We start from the raw sequence: 25,275 nt of genomic DNA on the forward strand, positions 1-25,275 counted from the left end.
TTTAACTGCTGCATTTTGGCGGATTATTTAGAGAAGTATTTCACGTCAGTGTCAGGAGAGGAGGCATCCGGGAGCACTCTCAGGCAGAATGGCTGACACATGCAGCTTTTGAGAGCACCTCGAGATGGCAGCTGCTGATCGTGTCTGTGGGCCTGGCAGGTAACACCCTCCTTCCTCACACCTCCCGAGATTAATTCTAACCACCTTTGTTAGAGAAATGTTTCCTTCTGGCCGAGTCCTTGTTTGCCGAGTCCTTGTTTGCCTGACATTGTTCCACGTGTGCCAGAAGGCTGTTCTTAAGAGGAGAGCAGTCTGGAGAGTAATGGACCAGACAGCAAGAGGCTGAGAGGAACAGGGGAGTGACAGGCAGAAGAGAAGAAGGATGTGAAGAAATAAAGTCATCCTGACATCCTGCAGCGTACATGTGCAATGTACCAGTTTCATGGCTCTCCCATGCACATTAAATACATGAGACAAAAGAACTAGCGTGCTTAGAGGCCAAATCTCACACCCTAAACTTACCAGAAAATTGGACCTTATTTAGTAAAAAAAAAATTCAGTTGCTGTATTCTGAAAAGAAAGTTGTTTCTTATGCAATGAACGTGTAAGCTAAAATTCCGCATGAAAAATGCCATTTGCTAGCAAGTTTTTGGGAGAAGCAACCCAGAGTCTCTGTGAACTCATGTTTTGTGGATAAATCATGTCCTGGAACTCCATCAGAATGCTCTGCTGAGACCGCTCTGATAAAGGCCTGCAATGACTGCTTTCCTCTGGAAGCTTCAGTCCAGTAACTCCTCCCGTTGTACTGACCTTATCTACAGTATTTTACCCAGTGAAACAGAACAGACTTCTTGGATCATATAAAGCATTGAACTATGGTTTCTTTAAACCACATTTTCTGAAGAGGAAACATAAATCTTGCAAATCAGGAAGGTGTTGGTAGACCAGTTTTATCTACTGAGGCCTTTCATTTTTTAATTGCGATGGGCCAGGCTGCCTTTCATGCCAAATAAACTGCTGAGCTCCTTTATGGTAACAAATAGCTGGAACAATGTCATTCTTCAGCCCGAACATGTCATCACCCAATGCAAAGACAAGTAAAAGGGTGCACGACTGCAGAGTCATGTTTATGGAAATCTGTGTGTCTGTGGAGGATAAGAAGAGAATGGCAAGAGAGGTGGCAAGAAGTGGAGAGTGGAGGGAGATGCCAAACACATCCTGAACAAAGTTCTCAAAACTTTTTCTCTGAAAAAGCCTTTTTTTCAATGCTTTTGGAATATATTACAGAACATGCATGCATTTCATGCAATTAAAATTTGTTTTTATCACACTTCTAGCGTAGTATTCAGTCACCTAAGCACAGACCTCTTGATCCATGTGAGAGAGCCCTAAGGTGCCTGAGGTATCCACAAGACCCTGGGTGATCCACCATACAGTCCTGTGCAAAACCCACAAGCTGGAGGCCGCAGGAGATAGGCACTTACCTAAAATCTAGCCCATGTGTACATGTGTAGGCTTCTGGATTCCACTCCTAGCCACAAATACTTAACTAAATAATTATCCTCACTATTTTTAAGGAAGCTGAAACCCTAGCTAGCTCAGCTGCAAGTCCTTTCTTATAAATACTAAAACCTGCTAACATTTTCAATATGTAGTGTCACAAACTAAATCTGTGTGATAGCTGAACACCTCCCAACACACTGAAGCACGTTTGGTTTGTCACAGCTAGGCCCAAGCCTCTTGCATCATCCGTTGTTCTCTGACCTGAATTTGTACAACTTAATTCTTCCTCCTCACTGTGGCACTTTTCACCTGTCTTCAATGGACGTTGTCTTGTTGATTTCAGGCCATTTCTCCAATTTGTCAAATGTATTTTAAATTTTAATCACATCAAATGCCTCCTAGTCATCTTCCTAGCATATATTTTCTCTTAATTTTCTCCTGCAGGCCCTTCTCTGCAAAGGATTCTTCCGTCAATGCAGGCATACACACAAATAAACTGTGCGTAATGCTTCCAGTTGAAGGAAAAGGCCTCCAGGGATGAATGTGCCAGGGTTACAGTGTATTTTTTCAGGTAAGTAACTGAGGTTTTTACAAACTAAACTCATTCTGCATCTGAGGAGTGCATGCTCAGAATCCCTACCAGGTCATTACAAGAGATACCACATGCAGGGACTGCCCTTGGGTTCCTGAAACATTCATTCAAAAATAACGTAATTTTCCGTGAAGCCCCTCGACAAAATTCAGCGGTTCTGCTGCTCAGCGGGCCGGTGTCGTGCTCCCCAGAAGACCCTTTGCTGTACTACTGGGAGCGGAGGCATCTAAACCAGCTTGGTCTGGCTTTCCCTGTGGATGTTTCCATCTCCTAGACTGCAATATATCCCCGAGCCTGACAGGCCCGTCATCGGACGCAGGCGGCAGCCCCGAGGGGACGAGGACCGGCGGCGAGCCCTGGCCAGGCTGGCAGCTGGTACCCCCGGAGCAAGGACGGGAAGGGGAGGGAGCCACTGCCCGCCGGGACGCAGCCGCCCCGCCGCCTCTGCCCGCAGCTCCAGCCGTACCCGCCATGCGAGAGCGATGAGAGCAGCTCCTCCAGACGCAGCCCGGCAATGGAGGATGATTTATTCCAGCTGAGACAGCTGCCGTGAGTAGCACCGAGCGGGGAGCGGGGATGCGCAGGATTGCTTCTAAACGGGCTGCAGGGATATCGTGAATCCTGGTGATTTTAAAGGGAATTATTTCTGGGAAGTGTCTTAGGCCCCGGGAAGCAGGCCATTTTTCTTGTATAGCTGCCTGGGTTCAGCATGCAGGGATGCATTTGTTATAGAAATTCACTCAATTTTTATATTTTGCATGAACTTAATGGTGGTAGAAATAAGGAGGGGTGGCATAAAACCGTGGAGGTGCCAAAAGATTTTTTGAGAGGAAACGTTACTATTGCAATTTGCAAGGTGGATTGCATCTGTAAATAACGTTGTGCCAGGGAAGGCATCTTCCTCAGCTTCCTCCTCCGTGCTGCGAACTGGTTGCAGATCAGAAGCTCTTTTGCAAAGGTGTGTTTGCAGTTGAGTAATCATCGACATTTCCTAACTGTATGTTTTGGAGAAACAAACATTGCTGCATAAGGAAAATGCTGTTATTTGTGAGGAACTCCTTGCTGTGGGGATGTGGTTGCTGGATCTGTGCAAAAAGGTGATAAAAGCATTGCTGCCTTTTAACACCAGTGTTTCCTTTCCTTTTCATGAATGCAAAATGTTTCCTTTAAAAACAAGTGCATTTCTCCTAATGCTCCATTATCAGGTGCTTTGAAAGATGTTCCTATTTATAAATCATTAACTCTGCAAGGCAGGGAATAAATGCCTAAAGTTGATTTTAAATATTAATGAGCTCATGTCAATGACAGAGCAAACTGTCCCATAACATTCCTAATAAGTTGGGAAAATGGACACGAACTCCAGTTATTTTCAAATACTTATTTGGGATGCATTCAGCTTGTCGGTAAAAAGAGTAAGACATGATTTCATTAGGCCATTTTTCCTAATTTTCTTTTTAAAAACAAGATAGAGAAAAATGTTCTAAAGTACCTTTCAATGTAGGTTTAATTAGACTTACTCAGTGCTGCGGGATCTTGCAAACAAATGCAGCTCTCTCAGATGTCTCAGCTGTGAAGAATTTTGCAAGTATGGACCAGTAAATACCGCTGTGTGATTTTTTCTTCATTTATGTCAATTTGTTTCATAGGTTCCTAAGTGATAAACATGGTTTTTTATTCCCTGTGATGAGGAATGTGGCCAGATAGCTCTCTACTTCAGATTGCCATTGAAGTATTTACAATTGTCAGATCAGTCACTGCCTTTGTATAGCATCTGGAACCATGGTCAGTGACCGAAATGGTCATTTCTGAAAGTCTACTTCAACAAATATTACAAAATAAGAAACAGTAATACAGGGGTTTTGTGATCAGGTAGTTTAAAGTCAGGAGAGTTTTTATTGGTGTGTTTATTTTGCGTGTGGCTTTCTAGGGCACTGAACAGTTACCAGCATAGGTTGTATGAATGATTTTCAGTCACAATCCCATGGAGTAATGGCACTTCAGACCTCCTGAACCGGGGGAAGAAGTGCCCATATACTTCAATGAATTTTGCACCAGGCTTTGAGACTGCTGAAGTTATAGTAATAGTCTCCCTTCAAAAAATAAAAATATAAAAGTTCACTTCCTGTATAGTTAAACCAGGTGCTTGTAAAGCTTTTGTAAATAAGATGTGAAAGGTGCTTCAATATTACTTGCCCTTTGTAATAAAAAAAGTCATGTCCTGGGCATACAGATTTCAGTGTTTGTTTGCTGAGAATATGTATTTTGTAGGTCATATGAGGATTATATCTTCAGTGACAATTTTAATGCGAGGGTAGTAATTACTTGTGTTTGTCCTATAGGGTCAGCAAAAGAAAATTCAAACAGAGATAGTTGTACTGAGGTTAAAAAAACAATCAGATTAAGAGAATTTAAAATTTACTTTCTCAGTGGAACTAAATATGAACCTGAATTCAGATGAGTTTCCTTGTTTCGTCTTTTCTTATAACTGAGTGAAGGATCCTCTGCATACCCCAAATCAGAATGTGTGATAAGCCCTCCTTTCACTGCAGTCCATGTAGTTTTCTTGCCCATTTTGAAGAGACCTGGGGTTTTGTTCTATGTTCTTATGATTAAGACCCTCAAATGTTATCATTCATGTTATCATACTGAAAACAAAATCTGTGACCCTGTTATTTGTCCACCAAGACTTAAAGGCCAGAGAAAAGCTTTCAGTTTCCTCCTGCAGATGACAGCATTACTAAAGTAGTAAAAAGAATATTTGCCCCATACGGATCTTGCAATGCCCTGTTTACCTGAAAGAAAATCATCCCAAAACACCTCAACAGCCTGCAAAGCAGGCTGTCCTAAAGTTGAGTGATAGCCTCACAAAACAGTCACTGTACTTCTCTCTCTCTCCAGTTTACTGCCAGAGTAGCATTAGTGAGTATATGCAATTCCCCAGGTGGGCTGTGGTCAGGGAAATAATCTATGTGCCAGGACTGTGAGAAAATAAAAGTAAAAATATTTTGTATCCCTCTGCTTTATGTTCCTACCACAGTGAAATCCTAACCTGGACTGAATGGCTGGTCGTGGCCAGGACTCCTCTCTTCATCAAAAACCCCATGGGTGACTGAGATGCTCACTCCTCCATCCTCTTGTCCGCCATTGGGCCAAAATCCATTTACAGGAGTTTTGTAGATTGCTCATCACTTTGCCCTTATATTAACTATTGATTGTGTCATCGGCACTTGTAAGAGAAAGTAAGAGTTGGGTTTGTGCCAAATATGAAAAGTCTTTCAGATCACCTTTAGAAATGTCGTACATGCATGTCAGCATGCTGCAGCTGCAGTTGACAATGATGCTGATAGTTTTGTTTTGCTGACCCCTAAACCAGAGGATTAAACTGAAGTTCAAGAGGCTCTCTGCTAATCTTTACTGTAGAATTAAAATGTTCATGTATTGAAAATCAGAAGAGGTAGTAGCAAGACTCATTTAATCCATTTCCAAAAAACTATTTCACTTAAGTCCAAGAAATTGTCAGTTGCCAAGATGAAAAATTTACACTGATGTTGCAGGTAAAGTGAAGGAGGCTTGAGGAATCTCTTAAATTAAATATGGTAGATCTGCTTCAAAATCTTTGTTTGGTCACAGGAAACTTAACTGATGGAAAATGGACCTCCTCTATATATGCACAAAGCATTGCACAAAATCGCTCCGACCAAAACGTGAAAGTTGTGTCAATTTAGCAAAGTTGTGTTTTCATGTCTTATTCTCTCCGTTGCCTTGCTGCAGGGATTAGACCATTATCTCTCAGCTAGTGCCAGAAATGGTATAAAATACAGACAGCTGTGAGCACGACACTCATGTGACAATCTTCATCTCATATGCCAGGGCTATAGCTGGCAGGCAGGTGCACTCTTCAGTCTTGCCTTGGACTTAATGAAAAAAGAAGTATCGTCTGATTCACTTTCTTATTCTGTCCCACCTTATTACCTAACAAACTCCAAAAATGTACAGATTAACCAAGTATTGGAAATAAAATAGTTTCTTAAAATACAGGTATTTAATTAATTACATAATATTAAGTACTTCAGTTTAAAACGAGAGACGAAAGCAATCATATTTATAGTCACAATCATCACCATAATGGAAAAAAATCAGTCAATTCACTGCATTATCTTATGAATCCTACTTCACTAAGTAATGTTTAAAAATCTGACAAATTTCGGACTTCCGTTTCTCCTAAGACACAAACAATTCTTATGAAAATAATGTGGAAGATTGAATTTGGGTTCTTCCTACAAAGATAAAGCACCTGAAATTCAGTGACACAGCTATGTCTAATTCACAATAAATGTCTAGGCACACAAAACATCATTATCATTAAATATATATAATTTTGTCATATTTTTATAACCTCTATGTTTTTATAACTTTATACATTAGCATGATAACACCCTATTTGTACAAAAATGATGACTATGTCACATAGCAATGTACTCTGCAGTTTTTCCAAAGCCAGTAGCAACCAAGAGGATACCGTATCTAAAAGCAGGTACAAATAAAAGTCACAGTATTCTCTATGAATGTGAAATGGAAACAGGAGGGTGGGGAGAAACCTGACTGCTGTTTGACCAAATAGGGCTTCAAGACTAACCAAACACAGCTTCAACCTGGAAAAGACCCACCAAAGTACTAATCCTTGATTCTGTGTTCTTAGGGTGGTCAAGTTTCGCCGCACTGGGGAAAGTTCAAGGTCAGATGAGGATGTCATTTCAGGAGCACATGAAATTCAGATTGAGGGTGTTCGGACAGAACTAGAGCCTATTGAGCTAGAGGATGGAGCTGCAGTGCCAAAAGAATTTGCCAACCCAACTGATGGTGAGTAGGTTTCTTGTTTTCCTGTAAGGAGAAAGGTGAGACCTCTTCACTTCAGTCGTGTTGCAACCAGGCTGAATACACTGTGTTTAGAGAAGTTAAAGATTCCCAGGTAAAAGAAGGAAACAACACAGGCAAATTATGTTACACCTGAAAGTCACGATTTAGCTACCTTGTTCTCTGAGGGATGTTTTATGTGTTTGTTTTTATATTACCACTAATAGACCCTTTTAAGGAGTTGTGTATTCAGTTGTCACCACCTATTTCATACAGGAGATTTGACGTAGTTTCCTTTAGAACTGATTGGTGCTCCTAAAACATCGCTAAATTTACTGGAGCAGATACACGTGGCTCACCTTCAAGGCTGAGCATGAAGCCTCTGCAGTGTTCCTGTCTCCTACTTGCCTAGAGGACAAGAGGGACAGAATGAAAGTGCATCCCAGCCTCTGCTTGCTGCCTAGCAGAGAAGTGCTGACTGCCCTGAAGGCAATGTAGAAGATACAAGAAGTGTTAGTTTTGTCTTATCACAAGTCATACTAAAATTTTGTAGGATGATTATTTTCCCGGGGACTTATTAACATATCGATGCAATAGGAAGCCAGAATACCATGGAGCGAGCTCAGTGAGTTTCTCAAAAGACTCAGCACATCAGTGTAAGTCTGCAGATGTATGTAGAATTTCAGCTGGCACATCGCCCAAAAAAGTGCAAGTGATGCAACATCCCAATATACTGAGCTTCAGTGCCATCACACCAAATGCCTGGGTTGAAGTCACAAACTGAGGTCTTATGATATCTCTGCTTCATTTTATCAGTTAGATTTTGTTTGATTTCCTTTTGGTTTGTGTTTCTGTCTTTTGCTTTGTGAGGATATCGAACTCTTAGCTAGATAAAGCTTTCCTGTGGTGAATGTAGTTTTTAAACTGCTGGAAGTGTTAAAGCTTTGAGACTTGAATTGATTTAAGCAACTTGATTATCAAAATGTATTTTTGCTTTATTTTTAATTTTACACTTGAGCAAAAGGAATTTGAGATATCTCAGCTTCTTCAGAAAGAACAAAATAATGAGGTCATGACAATGTGGGAGAAACAAGAACCATCAGCTTTTTTAACAAAAGTTTGTTTTAAGATGTATGTGTCTTGGACAAATTCTTGATTCAAACAATCAAAGTTTGATTCTCCATTAAGAATATTCTTCTGCACTTTCCATCTCTTGCATAGTATTGCGATGTGCTGTTGAACAGCTCATATACTTCTCACCAGAGGAAGCTGCAATTCAGTGGCTGGCGGAGTCATACCCAGGAGTAATAAGCTGAATATGTGCTGGAGTCATTGGTGCTACGCTGATTTGCTTCTATATGAATAGAATATTCTAGGAATATTTAGAATTATTTTGGCTTTAGCATGATTCCTGAAGAACACAGAGATTTTCCTGAGCAGGAACTGTATAAAAGCTAGGTAGCATTCTGTTATATATTTTAGATTTCAGTAGATTACCCAGTTAATAAGTAATTGCATTCACAGAAAATGCTGTCTCAAGGGATGGCGCTTACTAGGAAAGGAGTACACTTCTGCACTAGAATTGTTTTCTTTCTAGATACTTTCATGGTGGAAGATGCGGTGGAAGCCATTGGATTTGGAAAGTTCCAGTGGAAGCTCTCTGTCATTACTGGATTAGCATGGGCAAGTAATTGTTACCAATGTTAACTGCATGATATCAGTTGGAGAATCTCAGTGATTTCAAATAATGTAGCCATTCTCTGCAGACAAAAAGTCTCTAAACAGAGAATTGTGCAATAAAGAAGGAATTTTACTTGAAGTGACAGCTGGACTCTAACTTGTTCTGTGGGAGCAATGAATAACTGATTGATTTCTCTGTCTCTGAAGTTCTTATAAATCAGGGTTTGAAAAATTGTTCTGATTCTCTACTTCAAATGCTTGTTTGAAATGGAAAGGGTACTAGGCTATTCCTACAGAAGCAGATCTCAGTTTTCATGCAGTGATTTTACCACATTCATCCCATTATCTACAATCTCTGTTCTCTGTATCAGTCAGTATTATTGTAATCTCAGTTTCAGGTGAACAGCAACCCCGTACTTCTAGTTTTAACCTTGATATCAAGAAGAGAAAGACAGGTTTTGTTTTCACTTTTCTGCTATTTCTGAAGCACTATGTTGCATCTGCTGTGGTATATTTTAGGATAATGATATCTGGAGCCTTTATTTACCAGCTTTCATCTATGTATAAGGTTACAATCTGCCATGGTTTAGATCCTAAGTCAGTAGTGGAGTTTGGCCTGCAGATGATCTATCAATATATTTGATATAAAGTCCTGAAGTAGTGTATAAGGGAGGAAGGGAGTAAGTTATAAGGTAGTAAACAGTTCTGATTGATTGAGTCTGTGTATAAAGGAGTTGAAAGCTCATGCCTGTAGCAGGCAATATGGAAGTGAATGAACCTGGGTGACTGACCAGACAAGCCTCCTCGAAGTCACCCACGACAGCTTTTGATTTGGCTCTTTGAATCCTCTCTGCCAGTGTTACTAAACACTATGACAATCAGAGATTTGTTTAAAAGTGCACCTGTTGCTTTTTTTCTCCACACTGTGTACATCCACTGTACCTTGCAAACATAACCATTTTGTTTCACCTACAGAGTGGGAACGCACAGAGCAGAAACGAGGTTAATTTCAAGAAACTATATTATTATCTGCTATGTCAATCTAATTTTCAGGCAGTTATTTATTTTTGTTTCTTTTTTACCCTTCTAGATGGCAGATGCTATGGAAATGATGATTTTAAGTATCCTAGCTCCTCAGCTTCATTGTGAGTGGCGATTACCAAGCTGGCAGGTTGCATTGCTCACATCGGTAGGAAAAATAACTGACAGCTCCTGTATTCTGTAAGGTTTTTCCACTCATTGTTATTCAGACATTATGCTTTATATCCCAAGGTTAAATCTGTTCATGGCCTTTGCAAATTGCCTTTGGCTCCGAAGAATATAGGAGTCTTTTTAAAAGCGAGAGCTTGAGGAAATGAAACTCAGTGAGAACTGAGGAAATTTTGCAAGTTTCAGGATCAAAGTTTCATGTGATTTCTAGGAAAATATATGACTTGACTGAGACTCATCCTAAAATTCAAACCATTTGATTAATTGAAAAAAAGGATTGGTAAATTTTTACTGTCTTTCTTGAAAATCTTTCTCTCTTACTGCATTTAAGCTTGCTTGTACTTGAACAGACTGGGAGCCATGAGAGAGAGCAAGCAATCGCTTTTCAAGGTTTTTCATCCAGTGATCTTTGCGAGCAGAGCTCTTATAATACCAACTCTAGGTATGGTGCTATGATGCAATGCCTTTAGGGGTAAGAATACTAGTTTTGGGACCCTTCTCTCAGCATATGCTATTGTTGTATGGCATGCACTTTAACTCCTACATTTCTTTTTCCTTTAGCTTTTGGTGCCATTTGTGGTGGTGTGTAAATTGGTCAAAATGCTCAATAGATTTAAATCAGTTAAGATCACATCCTTTCCCATACCCGCATGCAGGCAGCCCATCTGAAGGAAGGTCTCATTCTTTCTTTCAGCTCAGGACAATTTTATCCTTGGTGAGCAAAATCAGAAGGAGAAGGGGTCAGTGGACATGAGTCAAAAGCTTTGACAAACAGAACTGCTTCTTACCCCACTTATTGCTTGAGTATGCACTTCTTTCTCAGACAAAATTCCTATGGTTTTAATGCACTGATGGGGGAAACATGCTTTGGTTTGCTCTTACTTTCATTGAGCGGGATTTCATTTCTCTCTCCATCTACAGAATAAACTATACTTTTTGGTGTCACCTCTGAAAAGAAAGATTGTTTTTGTGAGTTATGAAAACCCTTCAGCAAAAAAAAAAAAAAAAAGACCCAGAAACAAGACAGTGATTCCCATTTAGTGGCAAATTGAGCTCTCCAGTCTTTTCTTATAATTTGGTTTTTTCCATTTATCAAAAGCTCAGAAATACTCAGCACTGGTCTAATTCAGTAGTTCACAAATTAACAGGTAAGATAAGGATGATGTGATGACAAGTAGCTTGGCAGAGATTTGGTTTATTTATGTTGTGTTCAGATTCCTGACCTCAAGAAAAACAAGGCAGCTACTGAAAATGGGCCCACCACAGGAAGAAGCTGAGAGACCTTGGCTTGAACAGTCTGCTGACACTCATCCCCGTTCCTGGGCAATAGCGAATTCCCTTTCAAATCAGTGGAGGTGAAGTTAGGCTAATGCTGAGTGACTTTTGAAAAATCCTACTATATGAATGATTATCTTTAATAGTCTCTACTGAGAGACTGTAGTTTCTCTACTGAGCAACTGTACCCAGAAAACCTGGACATTTTGCTCTGTTGTTAGAGCTGAAATCTTCTAGTTTCACTGTGAAGTTGTGTCCTCTTTGCTGTCATGTGGAAATTTTCACTTGTCTTGTTAAGGGGAAGATTTTTTTCTGGTGTTTCGCAGGTGGTGTTTGTGGGAATGATGTCCAGCTCCACCCTTTGGGGAAACATTTCAGACCAGTACGGGAGAAAAACAGTAAGTCTTCAGCTCCTACTGGAATCTATTCTAATAATTCTACAGTGTGGATGTTTCAGTGCATGATGTTCACAAATGTCATAGTCCACATGTATGAAGCAGAATTAAGCAGAGCCAGAATTGACCTCCCATGAAATAAAAGGAGTTTGAAGCTCTACTTTACATTTTGTTAATTTGTGTTACAGCAGAGACTTTCTTTTCCTCCTGCTTGTTTGTTAAATACAGGGCCTAAAGATCAGTGTGTTGTGGACACTCTACTATGGGATCCTCAGTGGTTTTGCACCAGTGTATAGCTGGATCTTGGTGCTGAGGGGACTGGTGGGCTTTGGGATTGGAGGAGTGCCTCAGTCGTAAGTAAATATTCACAAGTCCAAACTTTCTCTTTTCTATTTATTTTTTTAAAAATGCTTATGTCAAATTGAAGACATGCCTGTGTTCAGTTGTCCCAAACCCATTTTTTTCTAAGTATTTTGGAACTAATATATTAAGCTCTGAGAAGGCTTTGAAGATACCTAACACATCACTGAGGTGAATCAGATTTACGGTGACTTCTGTGTGAACAAGCTGCATCCCTCAATGTAGTATGTTCTATGCCTTAAGCCCTTTCAAGCTTCTCTCATTCCCCCAGGTAAACCATGGTGAAAATGAGAGGCCCAAAGAGCCCACCTAGAAGTGAGTAAAACACAACAGACAGCATTTTGTAGCTGTGCCTAAACACTGCGTTGCTAGATTGTATTGGTGGAGTCCGTGAGGGACAACATGGTTTTGCTGCAAGATAGGTCATGACCTAAACACTAGCACTTAGAGGCAGAGCCAGCTCCTGATTGTAAAACTGCAGATTATTGTTCAGGCAGAGCCTGAACTTTCACGTCTGAACCTGAATTGGAATTCCAAAACTACACAGCCCAAATCTGGAGCACTGAAGATATCTTGATGTCTCGGACACGTTTCTAATAAGAAATGTGGATTTCTTATTACCACCAGGTGATATTTCTCCACCAGGATATTTCTCTATTACTGTGGCATTCCATGCATTGAAGAGGGGGATCTCTAAATTTTCCATTTGGAATTAATAACTGCTCTAGGCTTTTAATTATAAATGTAAAGGGAAGAGTATAGCCATTCTCTCTCTGTGTAGTCTTTTATCCTTATTAATAATTGATATTTTGCCCCATGGAGGTGCTATTTTGGAGTAGTCAGAGTCTAACTGTGATTGATGGCTCATAGACTTCTTCACAAGGCAAGTCAATATCCTGTCTTTTCTATTGCCATTCCCAGATAAAAGATTCAGAGCTGAGATGGAACATCACAGTATTATTAATTTCCTTTTAATGCTCTCCTGCCCACCTTAAGAAGCTGCACAAAAGTATAACGTGTATGTAAAATAGGAAAGTCCTTAGCCTGCTGTGTATTGACCAACGGTGAGGCAGTTTCTGCCTCTGCCTCTGCAGTTCCATCTGAGCACAACTGGAATGAGGCGGGAGACCAACACAGACAAAGCATCAGAGTTAATAATGCCTTGTACTGCAAACACATATTAATGATGTTCCACAGAGCCCCAGTGGAACAGCTACAGCACAGCTAGTGCCGTTTTACAGGGGGGCGGATAATGCACAAAGGCTATGTGACTTAATGAGAGACAAAGAAGAGCTGGTTACAGAACTCAGAGTGGATTCCATTGCTGCTGAGTCTGTTTCTTGTTCTAACTATAATAGTGATTCCTTTGACAGAGGAGTAAATATGTGTGAAGCAGGAAAAGTAGCTCCTTTCTAATATCCTTAAGTGGGCTATGTAACTTCGGATATGAGTGGCTGAATTTCAATGGAATCACAAAGGTATCTTTATAATTTTATATTCAATGATGGGTATGAGAGAGAGATTTTTATGAAAGGTGCTATTAAAAAGAAAGCAACCAGCAATAGTAAATGAACTAGCTATAGCAGATATCCCTCTATCTATACGTATGTAGGAGCTGCACCTAATAAGCTGTGGCCTCCTCTGGGAATTTTCTGCAAGGTGTTATCTAACTCTGAGTATGACTATTCATTCACAGTGCCATATCCAGAAGATATGGAGTATTCCCTTAAGAAAACAGTTCTGTACAGCATTAATCAGCTCCTGTTCTCTGCTGCGATATATAGGGGACTGCTCTACATTTCATTACGTGATTTTACTTCCTTCTCTTAATCACTGATTTAATATAATATTGTGTGCACCTTTATACTTCAATGAACTGAGTTCTGGGAAGCTACTCAGAGATCAATCCACCATTTGTCAAGTTAGCAGGAGTTTTGTCACAAACATCAAAGAAAGCCTAAGGAGTTTAGAGGCAGAAACAGGATGAGTCAATGGAATGCAAACAGAGTAGGAGCAAAGAACAAGTCTTACCAGATGGTTTGAAGAAGACAAGAGAGCCTTGACTGGCTGCTGGCCCTTGCATTCATCCTTAGGAAATACTCACAGAGAAGCTGTACCATTACTCTTTGGCACAGTTATGAAACAAAGGCTCTGCAGAGTTAGATGATTTCTTTTTGAATTCCCACAATAAAAGAATGCAAATTATTTTATACCAGTAACAGGATCAGACCTTGAAAGTATTCACCTCTTGGAGAATTGAAACCTGGCAGAGTAGACTGATGTGAAATTCTCTGAGCCAGTTGTAAAGTCCTGAAGAAATACTTTACCCAGCAAGAGTTTGTGTTGAATGCTGATGGACCACACTGAAAATAACAGGCGTAATGCCTGTCCCAGACCAGAGCAGGGTTGTGAAAACATATGCATCAAGAACTGCTACATTTAGCTAACACCTATAGGGTTACAAAATCACATGAACAGAGTGAATTCTGTCCTCCATTGCAATGATGAACTAAAGGGGTTTTGTTCTGATGTAGAAAGGGGAGTCTGAGCGAGTGTCCACAGCCTTGCTGACTCTGAGGGCTAGGAAGGGTTTTTTCGTTACTACTATGGGTTTGGCAATTTTGATAAAAGGCAAACAAAATGTTTGAACCTCTCTCATTGTGCTAACGTGGCATTTTTCTCAATGTGCTAACATGACATTTTTCTTGATGTTCACTCTTTACAGGGTAACCTTATATGCTGAATTCCTTCCAATGAAAGCCAGAGCAAAATGCATTTTATTAATAGAGGTGAGCAGTGTAGCTATGCATACTGGTCCCTAGAAGGACAAATTCTGCTGTTGGTTACATCCATTCAGTCCTGCTGACTAGACATTTCACACATAGCTGCAGTAAATGCAGGGCTAAATTCAGCTCCCCATATTCAGCCCAAATGTATCAAAGTCACAGAAAGCAGAATTTTGCCCTATAAATACTTTAAGAGAAAATTCTCAGCCCTTTAATGGGTGGTTGAAGGGTCAGAGAACAGTACTATTACTTGTCTGCATCAGTCAGTTTGGAAGGAGCATCCTTGTGGAAAACCTCACCAAACTGAAACAGCTTCTCAGTGGAAAAACAGTCTTCTAAGATATCTGCTGGCTAGTCCTACATTCACTTGATTAATCTTTTGTAAATAGAGTTCAGTAGATGAATTACTCCTTTCTGTGTCGCTTTTGTTCTACCACAGTTTGGCTGCCTCTGAGCAACCCTGGGTTAGAAATATATTCGGAGTGTTAAATAATGAGCTAAGTGGTTTCATAATCTAAAGGAGAATAATCCTGCATGGGTAGCATATGCAAGAGGGTGCCAGCTCTGTTATTTTCTAAGAAGGTATCAATTCCTTCTTTCATCTACAGGCCAAACTCTGTGGCTTTGGTAGCTTGTTTTTGGTAAGGAAAACAAATACCATAAATTTCATAGTGGTAGCTGGGAATGATACTCATAGACACATACATTAATGGTCATTTTGCTTAAGAAACAGCATGTGATGAGTCTATTCCTCACAAGAAGCTACAAACATGAGTGTCTAGAGAAGGTCGATGCTAGGTTTTCAGAAATGAACATTTTAGCTTCCATGACATTTAAACAAATCCCCTTAAAATGTCTGGACTCTATTTCCATACAGTGGTACATGTTTGAAATGTCTCTGGCACTTCTCTCTCCAGCTGTCCCTAGAGAGCGCATCTTGGAATGTTACAAAGGAGGAGGCCTTAAGAGCACTCTTATTCTCATTTGTGACTGTTTCTTTTCCCTTTGGCAGGTCTTTTGGGCCATTGGGACTGTGTTTGAAGTCCTTCTAGCAGTGTTGGTGATGCCCACTCTTGGCTGGCGGTGGCTTCTCATTCTTTCTGCCCTCCCACTTTTGCTCTTCGCTGTCCTATGTTTTGTAGGTATTCTTTCAAAGACGAATACATGTTCCATCAATCTACCACTTCTCTACCTGATTCTGTAACCTGAATGAAGGAAATTGTGACACTGTTGAGCTCTCTGTTGGTGTCTTCTCTGAAACATCTGAAATAATGACAAAAATGCTGTTGTTTCAACAGGGTGCTAGTAAAAACATTCCAGTGAGATCTGTGTTTATGTGACTGTAATTGCTGGAGGACAATGGTGGGCTGGAATTTTGTGAAACCAAATCAGGCCTGGAAACCTCTCCAATTTAATGAATTTGTTTCAGCTAAGCTCAGTGGAACCAACATTTTATTAAAAGCTGTTGCTATTTCCCTGATTGCTCTTTAGATTTTTAAATGACTTTGTCAAAATTGTACCTTTTATTATTACAGCCCACTTAAAAAATCCATCCAAATCAGGGGTAAAATCTGCGTAGCGCGGGTCAGATTCTAAAATAAGACCTATATGAGTTAAACCTGAGCTTCAGTGCTCTATTATTAGGTAATATATTTGCCAGTCACTCAGTCTTCTCAAAGATACATGTCCTTGTCAGGTTCTTTAGTTAGATTGTTATTATTCCTTAGTCACTGACATTGTTTTTCAGCGATACCTCAAGTTATACAGGTGCTAACATGCTCGTTTTTAAAAGGAGCTTAAAAATGCAAATTTTGGAATGCCTAGAGCATCTTGTGATCTGCCCTGGATGCTTTGCCTTTCCTACTGAGAAGGTGTAATGTAAAGAACCTGTAAAAATGCCTAACATTTCTCAAGAATAAAACTAAGGTAACAGAAGGGAAAGATTTTAGACTGGAGTTCTGACTTTATGGTGAAAGTGGGATTTTGCAGTTTCTTAAAGCCTAAGGAGGAGTTTGACATTTGGCAGAAAGATGGTTCTCTGAATCGATAAAAGGTTAGTTCTGTAATCCTTTCTTATGTGAGCAGTCTGCTTGAGTCGCTGAGATTTCCCACTGTAAGCCCACAAAAAAAATCCCCAGTTTGTTTATTGCTGTGTTTTTGACATCATTGTGCTTGTGATCTGCTTTGCTCTCTTAGTGGCTGCCAGAAAGTGCCAGGTATGATGTATTATCTGGAAATCAAGAAAAAGCAATTGCCACTTTAAAGCGGATAGCAACGGAAAATGGAGCTCCAATGCCTTTGGGAAAATTAATTATTTCCAGACAGGTATGTGCAGGTAACAGGCACATTAATAACGTGGGATACAATCAAACTGTGCTACATTCATACGTATTTTTATAAGCAAATAATCAATGTTAAGTTTAATTTTAATGTCTCAACCAGTAATAAAAAAATGAGAGATGATCCTATAAGCCTCTCTGACAGTGAGGAGTTAGTTTCTCATTTTTATTTACATGAAAATCCTGCAAGTGAAAAGGACCTTTAAAGTGGGCATTAATGTTATTTAACCTCACTCTAAGACCCCATTATTAAAGAAAATCAAACCTTGAGGCTACCAAAGAACTCACATCAGAATTCCCAGATCTGAACTCATGAGACAAGATGGAGTTTGACTCTTTAGCTGTACCTCATTTTTAATCTAATCCTGATTTTCTGGAGTGGGAAAGCTGCAAGCTCCTATTCAGTCCTAATGCATGGAGTAATTCAGGCTGTTACTTCTGAGCTGCATATTACTGTATGAATTGCACTGGATGCTTTTTTATTTCAGCTTTATATGGCCAACTTTTCATCACCCCTGTCAACATATAAAGCAGCTCTGCATTTACAGAACAATGAGCAGACTTTTGTAAGAAAAGAAAGTTACAAAGTTAGCCAGCAAGGAAGGACAGCAGAGGGAGACTTCTAGATTTGAACAAGAGCAAAGCTGTAAAGCTAGGCAGGAGCCTGTTGGTAATGACAGCGTCTTACTAATCGGAGGTGGAGGTTTGATTTTCTAAGGTCTGGATCAGTGAGGATTTGAGTTCTGTGCGTTTTGCAAATGCTTAGTTCAGTCATGGTAATTTTGATGGGCTGTGCAGGAGCACTGTCCAAGTTTTGTTTTCAGGGTGGGGTGGGAAAATACTTTTCCTTAACCACAAGCTTATGGGCTGAGCCCTCCACTCTCTCTCTCTCTAAGATCCACACAGTTTAAAAGGGGTCCGCTTGCAGGAGGGCTGCCTGTAGTTCCTCAGGACCTTACCCTAGATCAGAAGCCCTGATGGGCTGCTCTAATTTACAGGAGCTGGCTGTGGGCCACATGAATCATATGCCACCTGTGGATTGGCAAAGTTCTGCTCTACCTCTTTCCAGCCCCACCTTGTTCTGACAGATCCTCACTTTCTCTGTGGAGGAGTAGCGTGCCCTGTGCATGAACTGGTTTTGATATCGTTATGCTCCTAGAGAATTCCCCTTGGCAGAGGAATTCTTTACTTGGAGCCCAGCTCCAGTGTTGCTCCTGCAACCTGAATAGTCCTCAGCTGAAACCAAACGCTCATCCTGAGATACAGCACGTAGGACTGTGTATTGTATTATCCCTTGCCACTCTGCATCCTCCAGTCCAGGACCAGTGAGTGCCCTGATCATCTGACTTCTGCTTGTTTTCAACAGGAAGACCGAGGAAAAATGAGGGACCTTTTTACGCCCCATTTCAGATGGACCACATTGTTACTCTGGTTTATATGGTAAGAGGAAATATAATGGCTCAGTGCCAGCACAATTCTAAGTGGTTTCTAATGGAGGTATTTTACAGTATCACTAAAATACGGCAACTTCCTCCTAAAAAAAAAAACAAAACAAAACAACAAAAAAACAGCCCCACCTGTATTGATTTGTAATTTATTAAACCACCCAATCAGTGGCATTCTCAATCTAATTGTCCCTTCATTTTCTAAATGCTGATAGAAGGCAGTTTTGAGGCAGCACTTGGTGGAAGTCCTCACACAGTAGGTTCAATTTTGATTCATGTTGTTTGCTATAGATTTGACCAGCTAAGACTTCCTCTCATTTTCTTCCTTGCAGGTTTTCCAATGCTTTTTCATATTATGGGTTAGTTTTATTAACTACAGAGTTCTTCCAAGCAGGAGATGTCTGCAGCAGTGAGTACTAGTCCATCTTTTCTTTTTAAATATATCCTGTTAAGTGGTGGAATATCTTTTATTAGATGACCTTCTGCTGTTAGTTTGGAAAGGACTGTGGCTGCCAGCCTGAATTTTAAGGCATCCATGTAAAGGGTTACTTATTTTAAACATTTTTGATAAACTGTTCCTTGTCTGCCGCACAATGCGGAGAGGTCCTGCAGTGTCTCTGAGCCCAAAATGAAAAACAGCAAGACAGCCTTCAAGGGAGACCTGTTAGAAAAGTATCTGTTCTTCTTGAGAAAGAAGTGATTGAATAAATGTACATTTCCAGATTTGGCAGGCCTAATTAGTTCTGAGATAGAGACAACTGCTGCTGCTGTGGAGCTCCCAGGTTCTCAAGTTGTGAAGACCTGCTGAGAAAAAAGATAATGTTGGGAAACCATTGCCTTTTTTTCTGCAGATTTTTGTGTTAAAAAAAAAAAAGGTTAAAAAAAAAAAAAGTGCTTTGACTGCATTAAGAAGAGGTTTGAAAAGTTTGATTCCCCAGGGGACGCATGCTTGTATTCAGAACACTTGTGATTAGTGAAAACAGTCTGATAGTTGGACAATTATAGAAAGAAGATGGGTAGTATTGAGAGAAGACACAGATCCCAAGCTTCTACAACAGCCTATTAGCTATTTGAGAGAAAATGAGGGACTCTGGTTAGCCTCCACAAAGGAGCACGCATGCTTTAAAACTACTTGTTCTGACAAAGACACGGTATTATTCAGTCTTCTCAAACTATAGATTAAGTGTTAGTATCCCAGTTTATGTAGGGAGAAACTGAATTATTGATGTCAATTCTGTTCATTGTCATGAACCCTGGACTAGAAAAAAAGCCTGTACAACTGATAAGGAAGTGTAAGTTTTCTTTCTGATTGTGATGGTTGCAGAGGTAAGACATCCTGCCACAAATAAGATTATAAACTGTTAATTTTCAGCTGTATCTTCCAGGCAGAACATACCTGCTGTGCAGCACGATCTTTTCAGTACCTCCCTTCTATCGGTTTTAGCAGTAAGAGTGATAAGGACATATCAGCAGTAATGGAAGGTAAGCAGAGAAGAAATTACTTAAAATAAATTAAATGTTTGGGTTTTTTCTTTTTCCTCCCACAGTATCCAGTAGAAGGAAAGAAGTTAAAGCAAAGTGCAGCCTGACCTGTGAGTATCTGACAGAGGAAGACTACACTGATCTCCTCTGGACAACCCTGTCTGAATTCCCTGGTAAGTGGCAATAAGAAGCACCAGTTCTTTTCGCTCACAGTGGCTCAGTGTGATTGGAATGGGCTCTGGTACAAGCAATGAAGCGGGCTCTTCTGTCTGGCCTGATGCCAATGTATTTCACGCAGCACCAGAACTCCTTGCTTGGACTACTTGATATATGCAGTGCACACAGTAGCTGTAGCTCTCTTCGCTGCCCATGTGATCACTACAGATAAAATCATTAGTAATTGCTTTGTGAAGCTATAATGGTCCATCTGACTATGGATTCTATCCAAACAACTTATTAGGCATTCAGAGGAAGAGTAACAATTAAATCAAAGGGGCAGAATCACTTGAACTTTTATCCATAAATGACTTTGCAGAACTATTTTAAAAGGATGGTGGTTATAGTGAATCAATGGAGAAACAGCTTCCTAAAGCTCTGTGTCCAGCCTCAGTCATGATTTTCAGTCAATTTTAGCGAATTTCAATGAACAGTTTGAGACAGGACAAGCAGGATAGTTAGTATGTGATAGCCGTTGTTCCTTCAGATGTGGAAGATGATCTCTCAGTATTAATCTGTTTGAAATAATACTGTGAGGCAGTGGTCAAGTTATTTTCACTGTTCCAGATTATAGTTGCAGGGACAAATGCTCAAAGATAAGCCATTTTGTAGGTGAAAAGGTGTAAGTCTATGACTGGTAAATATGCATAGTCCCTCCCTAATGGGAAGACTGACCTGCATAACAGTCATTCTGGGGCGGATGTCAGTGTGCAGTGGACAGAAAAGAGAATATGTACTCTTGGACTGATGCTGTAGCTACCAGGACTCATTTGATCCTGAGACACACTAAGGCAGGATTAAGAAATACTACAAGGATACCTCTGAATATGACACTGGCAACTCTGATGCTTGAATAATTCCCACGCTCCCTGTACGTCCGTTTTTAAAAGGATCTGGAAAAGCTGCATAACTCACATTAACACTGTGAGACTTATAGGGCTTGATCTATTTCCTTTATCAAACAGCAGGTGAGAAATAATTTGATGGCAGCATATAAATAACGCAATGGGAAGAAAATACTAAGTTCTAAAGAGCCCTTACATCTAGCAGTAAGAAGATTAGCAGGGACCAATGCTCAGAAGCTGAACAAAAGATATTCGTGAGACATAAGGCAGGCATTTTTAGCGTTCGCGTTGGTAAACACTGCAGCAATCGGTGGTTAACAGGTGTCAGAGTTGATTGCTCACTCAATCAACACACTCAAGGAGTGTGTAGCTCCTGAGTGTGTGGACATGTGGATGTGTGGACCAGCAGGGCTGTGAACATGGAGCAAGACTCACCAGCTGGGACACAGACCTTCTGTTTTCACGTGGCACCAACGGCTGGGGGCAACCCATTCTACACCCCTGCCTGATACCTCTGCCAGCAAAGTATTTTAAAGAAAGAGACAACAAAATTTCATATCTATATAACCCAGCCTATATTAAAATCCAGCTGCTGCAGCCTCCACCTTTGCTCAATTCCCAACAGTAAACTTGTCTCCTTCTACAGGTGTGTTAGTAACGCTATGGATTATTGATCGGATAGGCCGCAAGAAAACCATGGCCCTGTCCTTTTTTGTCTTCTCCTTTTGCAGTCTTCTGCTGTTTCTCTGCGTTGGAAGGTAAGTAAAACACAGTCAACAAGTGATATATCTGATTCGTCCATGTTCTCTCTTAATTATGGCAGGAGAACTGGAAGTGGTGGTTTGAAAAGCCATGAGATGGTTGTGCTCAGCTGGAGAAAGAATTAAGGATGTTGTTAGGTTTTCTCACCAGAGTTTGGAAGGAAACTAAAAGAAGCAGGAGAGGAGAGATCCTTCACTATAATCTTGCGGACAGAACAATCCCAAGGGGGAAGTAAGAGCTTATGTCTGAGTAGGAGGTAACCACTGGACAATTTTTAAATCGGATCTGATGTCATGAGCCTCCATAGCTGGTTCATGTACTGCTCTCTGCCATTCATTACCTGTGTTTCCCCAGGCTGACTGTACCAGGGCAGTGCTTCACAGCCAAGCCCAGCCTCTGGCTCCCATTCAGGTGGTCTGACTGGTTCACTTGTCATGGGCTCTCGGTGGTCTAAGTTCTATGGCAGAGTTATGTGAGAAGCAACAGATGCTGACTGGCACAACCTCGAAGCTGTATCCAGCATGGCTGGTGGACCTTTATGCTGGCGTTACAGATACATGGGGCCCGACTTTCAAAAGAACTTGGGTTCACATTTTAGTATTGCTCAGTATCTGTCCTTCATGCAGGTTTTCCAAAGAACAAGTTGGTTGGCAGCTCTGCCCTTGAATCTTAATGGTATCAGATTTCCAGCTGAGCTCTGACTGCACCTGGCCTTCATGCCACATGCATGCGACAGTGTCTATACCTTGGGGCTGACGAATAAGAAAATGACCTAACAGCCAGAGGAGAGCTCTCTGAATTTAAACCTTTCCAGGCACTGTACAAAACCTTATAGTACCAAAACCCTGTAATAAGAAGCCTTACAGAGTTGCAGATATCCAGGTGGTACGTAGTAGGTTCATGTCTTTTAAACAGGAAACCCTCACTCTCATTTCCTTCTCATGTGTGCCATTTTTTTGTTAGCACCATACATAATGTGGAATATATTTTTCTTATTTAGATAAGCCTAGGCATTCGCTGCTTGTTTCAATAGGCCACAGCTGTCAGTTAGAATGAATATACTTAGAAAACTGATGTGATTGTGGGAATGCAGATTGTTTGGCACTGTTGTTATATTAAAGGTCCAGAAAAGGTACAAAGGCTTCATTAAAAAACAAAAGAAATCATTCTAACAATTTAGCATTTTTATTGCACTTGCCTCCAAGTTAAACAAACAGATTGTACAGAACAATCCCAAATACTGCTTTCCTTTTTATTCTCACAGAAATGTTCTTACTGTGCTGCTCTTCATTGCAAGAGCTTTTATTTCAGGAGGATTTCAGGCTGCTTATGTTTACACTCCTGAGGTAAGGAGGTTGGTTTTGTAATGAGAATATTTAAGGGGAGTGAGAACGTGGTGGGAAAGTCATTTTTATGACTTCTTCACAATGGAGCTTACCCCAGATATGAGTTGATGATCTCATTGTCATTGTCTAACAGAACTTGCTGTAGTACCACTTACTAATTTCCATTGATTTAGGAGACTGGAGGGAAGAGAACTTCCCACTAGGGTTAATGGGCTGATGCTTTGTTCACAGGTTTATCCAACAGCCACACGTGCTTTGGGCCTGGGAACATGCAGTGGAATGGCCAGAGTGGGAGCCCTCATAACCCCATTCATTGCACAGGTAAAATCCCTTCTCCTGAGACTGAAGGCACAGGAGGGCGATGGAGAACCTGCTTTTCTGCTGTAAGGGCCAAACCGAAGGCAATCTGTGTGTCGTGTTGAAAGAGGGTTGTGGTTGCCTGTTCGTCGAGGAGAGTTCAGGTTCACCTCTGAATTTACCTCTTGCTCCAGAGGTCCATATGGTGGGGGATAAATAACGAAGAAGCAGGCTGCTGAATGGATGTAAGGGCACCTTGGAAGCCACCATCTGGAGATGGGATTTGTGAGAGGCAGGGAGTTTCTGTGCGTGGTGCAATGCCACCTTTCTTCTGAGATCCCAGGCTGAGGTCCTGGAGGACATAAACCTTAAGGGTATGTGGAAAGAGTTAGGCAGGGAGGTTAGGGGAGCCAGGCTCTACAGGGACAGGACTCGGAATACTGTGTCAGAAGCAGTGACTCTGCAGAGGGCTAGGTAGAAAACTTCTGATTTGCTTCAATCCTGTCTAATACATAAGAGCAGCAGCACCTTGTGGCACTTGTAATCCAGGCTGTTTTGTCAATGTTTAAGAGCTGTGTGTCATCATTGAGGAAAGAAAGTATGCAGCAGTGCATGTTAAACATTTAGTATTAATATTTATTTCTGTGATAAGGCTCAGGGATGATATTTTGTATTTTCTGCCTTTTTTCTGCAGGTGATGTTGGAATCTTCAGTCTATTTAACACTGGTGGTTTACAGTGGATGTTGCCTGCTGGCCGCTGTGGCTTCCTGTTTCTTGCCCATTGAAACAAAAGGTCGTGGCTTACAGGAGTCCAGCCACAGAGAGTGGGGACAGGAGATGGTTGGGAGAGGATCTCACTCCCCAGCGGTCACCAGGTCAAACTCTGGATCGCAGGAATGATGGGACATGAAAACCTTCTGAAAGAACGAATGATAGATCTCTTTCACAAAAAGTCCAACCCTGAAGCAACCCCAGAAAGCCGATCATACTGTCACTGCCAATGTCATGTGTCAAACTGCAGGAACTTTTGGGTTGAACTTAAGCAAATTGTGTCTCTGCTGCTCTTTGCTCACACTCATAAAAACTTTACTTCTGTACTGAGAGGCATTTGATCGAGATATCACCTGAAGGTTAGCAGGAAGGGTTTTTCTGAAGTCTGTTGTGTTTGCATGGTCAGCTATTCAGCTTAAAACGTCCCGTGCCAAGCAAATACCTAACTGATTGCAACTTGGTATAAGCTGTAATTAACATAATGTACTCTCAATGCCTAAAAACAAAAGATTAGTATTTATTGTGTACCTGGCGTAGCACACGGTGGATTCTATACACTGCAGAGTAATTTTTATGAATTAGATGCCTGCCTTGCACTTTTTAGCCATGAACAACAACAAGATGTGGTAATGACAAATCAACCAATGCTTTCTAGTTCCCTTGCTTAAGGGATCTGTTCCTTGAGAATTAACAGGCACTGATTGCTTGGAAACGATTTTCTGAACGTTTCTCCACCCAAGGCAGGTAGTTTGAGTCAGTGAGGAGTGGTATTTGTTGCAGAGATGGAACCTTATATAAGAAATGTAAATCCTCGTGGTTTGGAGCAGAATTTGACATTTCTAACATTGCCGGAATCATTGAGCACTCTGTCTGCTGCTTGGTGAAGACTGCTTCAGCTGTACTGGTGTCTCTTTGTGTGTGGAGGTGCACGCTGTGGTTTTTCTGCATGGGTCCAGGTATGTTTCTGCTCAATTTGCCTAAGTATGTTCTCGCAGTGGTGTAGCCAAAACCTTTGATAAAAATGCCTCGGTCTGAACAGCTGCATGTAGCAGTTTGGATGGAGCTGCTTTCAGGTGTCTCCCAACAGAAGCTGGCCTCCTGACAGCTGGGCAGAACT

General features: G+C 40.9%; 1 protein-coding gene across 1 annotated transcript; it reads left to right on the forward strand.

Moving 5' to 3' along the window:
• Positions 1-2,609: 2,609 nt before the first annotated feature.
• On the forward strand, positions 2,610-24,287 carry SVOP (SV2 related protein; the record flags this gene model as incomplete). Its single annotated transcript, XM_082007617.1, has 16 exons — positions 2,610-2,644; positions 6,795-6,955; positions 8,547-8,632; positions 9,720-9,818; positions 11,440-11,511; positions 11,737-11,861; positions 14,594-14,657; positions 15,667-15,792; positions 16,851-16,979; positions 18,360-18,433; positions 18,771-18,847; positions 19,986-20,093; positions 21,628-21,739; positions 23,008-23,089; positions 23,321-23,410; positions 24,081-24,287. The coding sequence occupies 16 exons, from the start codon at positions 2,610-2,612 to the stop codon at positions 24,285-24,287; spliced, it is 1,647 nt and encodes a 548-aa protein (XP_081863743.1).
• Positions 24,288-25,275: the final 988 nt, after the last annotated feature.

Source organism: Phaethon aethereus (assembly GCF_964289735.1).
Source record: "Phaethon aethereus genome assembly, chromosome: 17".
NCBI lineage: Eukaryota > Metazoa > Chordata > Aves > Phaethontiformes > Phaethontidae > Phaethon > Phaethon aethereus.